This window comes from Apaloderma vittatum, unplaced genomic scaffold (genome assembly GCF_000703405.1).
Source record: "Apaloderma vittatum isolate BGI_N311 unplaced genomic scaffold, ASM70340v1 scaffold17501, whole genome shotgun sequence".
NCBI lineage: Eukaryota > Metazoa > Chordata > Aves > Trogoniformes > Trogonidae > Apaloderma > Apaloderma vittatum.
Window position 1 is genome coordinate 138453 of NW_009698739.1, and position 314 is coordinate 138766.

The 314-nt window shown below is 56.7% G+C and overlaps 1 protein-coding gene across 1 annotated transcript in view; it reads right to left on the minus strand.

Annotated features, from left to right (window-relative positions):
- LOC104280474 (protocadherin Fat 4-like) overlaps positions 1-314 on the minus strand; it is a 60325-nt gene that overhangs the window by 1656 nt on the left and 58355 nt on the right. Inside the window, 1 exon segment of the mRNA XM_009878135.1 lies at positions 1-314. This exon segment is cut by the window's right edge and continues 279 nt beyond it. Coding sequence (XP_009876437.1) covers positions 1-314 — 314 coding nt within the window.

Sequence of the window (314 nt, forward strand, 5' to 3'; positions counted from 1 at the left end):
GAAGCCAGCGGGGCGCTGGGGATGGTCTCTGGGGCATGTGGGATGTCGGTTTCATCATAGATGAGATACGGGTTTTCTCGTTCAATGATATCAGGTTTCGGGTTCCCTTCGGGCTGCTTCCGGACCGTCATGTCATCGCCATAGGGCGGGATGTTGTCAGGATCATCGAACGCCACGTTCTCGCTCCCTTTTTTCTTCTTCTCCTTGGTTTTCTTCTCCTCCTTCGGGGCTTTCGCTTTCTTTCCTCGGCACTGGTTGCAGAGGATGAGGCTGAGGACCAGCAGCGCCAGGACCGTGGCGCAGCTGCCCACGAT